At 54.4% G+C, this 5,870-nt stretch overlaps 1 protein-coding gene and 1 long non-coding RNA gene across 3 annotated transcripts in view; one reads left to right on the plus strand and one right to left on the minus strand.

Annotated features, from left to right (window-relative positions):
- The window catches only part of HIP1R (huntingtin interacting protein 1 related), a 20,864-nt gene extending 19,709 nt beyond the window's left edge, over positions 1–1,155 (minus strand). The window contains exon 1 of one of the 2 annotated variants that reach the window (XM_025045516.1): positions 848–1,155. In XM_025045516.1, coding sequence (XP_024901284.1) covers positions 848–922 — 75 coding nt within the window. In that variant the 5' untranslated portion in view covers positions 923–1,155. Of the gene's footprint in view, positions 1–587 lie in introns of both variants that reach the window. The other variant, XM_015587940.2, reaches the window with a different exon arrangement.
- A 657-nt stretch (positions 1,156–1,812) lies between these two features.
- Positions 1,813–3,162, plus strand: LOC107195536. Its single transcript, XR_001516721.2, has 2 exons — positions 1,813–1,930; positions 2,268–3,162. It is a non-coding gene; the product is annotated as an uncharacterized LOC107195536 (long non-coding RNA).
- Positions 3,163–5,870: the final 2,708 nt, after the last annotated feature.

Here is a 5,870-nt window from a genome sequence, read left to right on the forward strand (position 1 = left end):
ACATTTATGAACAAAAGCTCTTTCAAATATAAGTGCTGGTTAAATTCAAGGCAGTGAGTGTCTCTTTCTCCAGCTAATAATTTAACCACTAGAGTTAAATACCAAAGGCGGCTATAAACAATTTCTACTTTAAAAATCAACCGTGAGATGCATCGGACTTAAGCCTCCTTGTACCGTTATCGGGACGCGTAGCGGCGGCGCTCGGCAGGGACAAAAACGCCCTTCAAAGAGCAGGGCACGGGGACTGGCAGGGAGGTGGGTCGCTCTGCGGCAGCGTTTCCAGAGCGTCTGAAGGACAGAGAGATCTCATTCAGATGCCACCTCAAAGGCCATTGATGAAAGCAAACACAGGATTTCTGTAGCCGAGGGGGCGGCTAGGATGTGGTCACATGCAAAGCAGCGAGGCGCCCGGGGCCTGACCGCGGGCGAAGGCAGGGGGACGACGCGGCCCCATCCCGAGCCCCGCTCCGTCCCTGCCTCTCACTGTTTCCACCGCTTACGAGACTGGAGGGCAGAGCTGGGGCGGCCGGCCTGCCAGCCTGCCTTTCTGGAGGACGGTGTGAGCCGGGAAGGGCCCTCCCACTCACCAGACAGTCCGGCCCACTGCCGCCTCTCCCCACGTTCGGCAGGTGACACATGAGGAGGGGGAAGACGTGTGCCCCGAGTCCCACTTCCAGAACGGACAGGGAGCCAGCCTGGGCGGTTGAGTTCCCTGGGCCCTGGTGATGTCACCCCACAGACCTGTCTGCCCCACAAGCCAGGAGCCTGAGTCACTCGCTGGCAGGCGGACTCACGGCAGTTTGAGGGCTGTGTGTGTCTCGGCAGAGAAGCAGCAGTCCCGCCTCACCTCAGCTCTTCTCCACGGGCTCGGCCCCTCCCTGCGGCTGCTGCCACGGCCTTGTAGGCCTCGCCGAGCGGGCATCGAAGAAGGGAGACTCGCCGGATCCACCGGCACCGAGTGTGTCCCCTGAGCCAGAGGCTCCTGGGTGGTGGGACAGAAGAGGAGCCGACACCACCCTGCCTGAGGATCCTGGGGTGCAGGGGGTAGTGTTTAGGGGACTCGGAGGAAAGGCGACGCAGTCCCTTCTCCCGTGAGCCCAGCACTACACGTGGGCAGCCCGACATCTGCCCGCTTCTGCGGCTCAGCGGCTGTGAACAGGGGACAGGGATATCGTGAGAACTGGGGGGGCACAGGAAGGCAGGCGACAACCTCACAGACCAGGTGATATTCAAGTCCACCCTTCAGTCAAGTGGACAAGGGGGAGGGCCTGGCCGACAGCACGGCCGGCTGGGTTTCCCTGTCCCTCAGCCAAGCAGGCCTCGCTCGACTCCAGAGTTTCCACTCCGAGCTGCTGGGGCCGAGTGCCCAGTCGGGTTTCATTCACAAACGCCCGGCCTGCCCAGGTGGGGAGCTGGACTGGGGCAAGGTCAGAAGTCACAAGCTGGCTGCCCCAACCTCCGCTGGGGCTTCTCCCTGGAGCACCTGCCCAGCAGACAGGACGAGGCCCCTGGAAGCAGGGCCTGCTGTCCCGGGGGTGGGGACCACGTCTGGAGCCCGCAGCAACCTGTTCCAAGCGCGGGCTGCCCACCCTCCCCGCGTCCGCCCCACTCCCGCTCAGATCTGCTTCTCTTCAAAACAGCCGGCTCCCCCTCCTCGTTTACAGATGGCCCAGGAGGGCCATTATCGCGATGTCTTCCTGTGCCTGTCCATGCACGACGGGACAGCTAACGCGCGGCGTTCGCCCCAGGAAGCCCTCTCTGCCACCACTGCCACTCTGCAGACGAGGGGACGCGGAGTGTCTTCACGGTTCTGCCGTAGCACAGCTGTCCGCCTGCCACCACCTCCACTGGCAACGCTTGGAGGGGACAAGAAGGACCCTTCTCAAACTGCGGCACACCCCAAGGCACCGGGAACAAGTCGACAGACACGGTAAATGGTCCTCACGAACTGAACACGTCATGGGACAACCGAGCATCAAAGATGAGAAGTGGGAGGGGAAGGACTAGCAGCTCCATCCCCCCCCACCCCCGGACCAAGAAGTCCCCCGATACCTGGGGGCAGAGGGGGTTTCTGGCAGCCCAGAGTCAGGAAGTCAGCTGCCTGACAAGCATGCATCTGATATGGCAGAACCAAGTGGGAGGGCACAGCTCACCACCCATGAGCCACCCCAGCTGGGGGACCTCAGCAGGAGAATAACTCAGCTCGTGTGAAACTGGGTGCGGTGTCCTCGGGTGCTTGACAGCCTGTCCCTCTCTCTCTTTTTCAGAAAGGAGTCTTGCCTTGTCTCTGGCTTCAGCCACTCAAGCGGTCTGTCCCAGGTGCCATGTGTGATGCAGCCCGCATGGGGACATGGCGGGGAGAAGACAGGTCTGCCCCTGCCCTCGGGGGGCTTACGGCCAGCCCAGCCCCCAGGACAGCAGTGGCACGGAGCTGGGGCGTTCCGGCTGTCGCCACATGGTTTAGATTTCTTCCCAAACTCAGGAGCTTTTTTGGTAAACATTTAAATGAGGCCCAGAAAGAGCTTAGTGGCAGAGTGTTACGATGCTACAGTGTTTATAAGGGATAATGAAGACACAGGGCTGGGTGCGGGTACGTCCGCCTCCCCACCAGAGGTGACTCCATGGGGGAGGAGGGGACAGTGGGCACACGAGGGAAGGCAGGGCCGAGGGACCAGCATGTGCAAACTCCGGGAATCCAAAAGGGTACTGCATATTTGGGAAGAGCTTTCAAACCAGAAACCTGGGTTGAGTTCCCAAATGACTTGTCTGTGTTCTGTGGTCTGCCTTTAATGAGATTCTGAACAATTCCCGGCTGAGAAGCTTTAAAAAGTAAAAAAAAAAAAAAAAAAACCAAAATAAACAAACGATGCCCTGGGCTCCAGCCCAGACCAAATCACGCCCCCTCTCAGGCACCCAGGCACTGCCCTGTTCAAAAAGCCCCACAGGTGAGACTATAGGGCCCTGCCGTCCAATGAGGCGGCCGCTGGCTACTGAGCACCCGAGTGTGTGAGCCCAAACCGATTGTGCTGCGTGTCCCACACACTTAGCAGGAGGAAGAGAACGTACGTAAACTGTCTCATTCGTAATTTGTAGAGTGATTACATGTTGAAATGGTTATATTTTGGAGACACTGGGCTAAAGAAAATATATGGTTTAAATGAATTTCACCTGTTTCTGTTTACATTTTAATGTGGCTACTAGGAAATCTAAAGTCACACACGTGGCTTGTACTGTTTCTATGGACGGTGCTGTCTGACGTGACCCGGGGCTGAGCAGTCCTGACTGCCCGTGAGGGCTAAGGTTTACGGGGTTTCGATTCCACAGAGGCGGCTGAAGGGACCTGTGAGGGCTTCTTCACCAGCTGCTCCCCCACCCTGCAGTTCCTTCCCCACCGGAAACCCCCAACACCTGGGCCGTCTCGCCTCTACCCGCTGGCCCCGGCCCACCGATGTGTGGCCCTGACCTGACGAGAAGCTTTTGGGCTCTATTTCCATATCCCACAAGGGAAACTGAGGCCGAGAGAAACAAAGGGCTCACAGACAAGGAAAAACAAAGACTGGAATTCAGCATCCCCGAGACTCCGATCTGCAGTCCTCATCCATGACAGGCCTCAGAGGTGGGTCTCCTCTCCTGAGGGAGGCCTGAAACGGTCCTCAGATTTTAAGCTTTTTGGGGGTGGGGAGGGAAGGGAGGAAGATGGCTAGCTGAGGATCTGCAGACCATGATACTACCTGTTTTGCATTTCGTGTGTATTAGTAACCTATGACCTCTATAACAAATCACCACAAACTCAGTGGCTTAAAACAACAGGAATTTATCATCCTATTGTTCTGGAGGTCAGAAGCCCAGAGTGGGCCTTACGGAGCTAAAGTCAAGGTGCCAGCAGGGCTGTGTCTCCTTCCCGAGGCGCTACGAGAGCATCCGTTTCCTTGTCTTCTCCAGCTTCTCGAGGACACCTGTGTCCTCCGCTAGCGGCCCGCCCCTTCCTCCGCCTTTCAGGCCAGCCATCGAATCTCCCCTGACTACTCGTCCCGCTGCCCTCTTCACCGTGTAAAGACCCCGTGATTACACTGGGCCCACCTGGCTGACCCAGGCTGCTATTTTAAGGTCAGCTGATGAGCATTTTCCTTCCAAGGACCATAACATATTCACATGCTGCAGGAATTAGGGCGGCCCACCACCCAGTATCCCTCTATACCTTAAAACAGCCCTAGGAGGTAGATGGAATCATCTCTTTTTACAGACGAGGAAACAGCTTCAGGAGCACAGGCCAGCCCTCGGCTCTACCTGCCTACAAGTGTTTTCCACCACACCACACCATCTTTTGAATGGTATAGGTCATGTTCAAGTTCAGAGTGAGGGAGTACTGTATTCCGTATTCGGAACACCACAGCAAAAAGCCAACACTATTCTGTCACCTCCATTTTGAAAAGCGGTTTTATCACCCAAGGGACTAAACTCATGGGGAAGAAAAGACCAGCTTTCTGGACACTCCTCCTAGGACTACACACACACACACACACACACACACACACGCACACACTCACACACTCACACACTCACACCACGCAACAATCACCAGTACCAGCTACCCTCCCTGAACACTCCTGACTGGGGAGGGAAGGGACCTTTGCAAAATAGGGTGTGTGGCAAGAAAACTAACATGTAAGCATTCTCCCCGCTCCCCACCCGGAGCCCACGAGGAAAGGCGAGGCTGGCGGATCCTGAGGACTTAGGAGACATGTGAGCAGCATCCTCAGCTCTCTGGGTCCTTTCCGCCAATGGGGCCTGGCTGGCAGCTCACTGGATATTTCTGGGAGTGATCTAATTAAATATTAACCGTGCACAAAACCGTATTCCTACATCCCTAAGTCACTCTGAAGACAAGCAAACCCAGGCACTGAACCCAAACTCCATCTTTCTAGAAAAAAGGGCCCTGGGATGGGTTAATGCTATGAGACTGACCTATCAGAAAGTTATTCATTATAAGTAACCTTCAACCTCTGAGAAAAAAGCAACATGCAAAAACAAAACGCCTTCCTGTTTACCAAACCAACCACCAGAATGCATGGACCTGTATCAGAGACTCTTTCTCTTGGCCGCTAAAAGCTTCTCTCGATTTATAACTCCAGTAAGATCAAAGAACTAGGCCCTTTAAATTTCCTCTTAGTAGCATTCAGACCTCCTTACACCTCTTCACAAACAAGGAGAAAAAAATCTAAAAGTCTATGAATGAATAAAGCTTCTGACAACACCCAGATTCTCTCTGCCAACTAAATTTTCTCCCCATCCTTCTGCAAGTTCCTGGCACAATCGATTGTGTATTAATGACCTTAAAATAAATGCCACATTTGTGTTTATGAGGGGCTATTTGGGTGGAAAAAACACCATAGGCCAGATGATGATGATGATGATGATGATCACAAAGAAATTAATTCATGGCCAAGTTGGTTCTAGCACTTGGCTTTCATAAAGCCTTGCTATCCCAAGGTTTTACTATCGTTTTCACAGTTAAACACAGCGCAAAGGTTGCAGGTCAGTCCCCTTGAATTCTTATTTCAAAACGGTGGCCGTTTTAAACAGTGTGTACTAACTTGTTTTGAAAGCAACCGCAAAAGACACTGCTGTCTTCAGGGAGGGCTGGGAAGGAACCTGCTAATGGCAGCCACAAATGTCACCATCCAGCCTCAGACGGGCGGGAGGGGTCCTTTTGGCTTCCTTCATTTCGAAAGTAAAATTTTTCGGCTATTTCAGTCTTGGCTGGTTTATTTCGGCAAAAAAACAAGCATGCTCTCCTCTCCCCGGGGCATAAGAACACCTCAGTGTTTGTAAAAGAATAAGGAACGGAAAACCAGAAGCACAGCAACACC

The sequence above is a fragment of the Pteropus alecto genome, unplaced genomic scaffold (assembly GCF_000325575.1).
Source record: "Pteropus alecto unplaced genomic scaffold, ASM32557v1 scaffold213, whole genome shotgun sequence".
Taxonomy (NCBI): domain Eukaryota; kingdom Metazoa; phylum Chordata; class Mammalia; order Chiroptera; family Pteropodidae; genus Pteropus; species Pteropus alecto.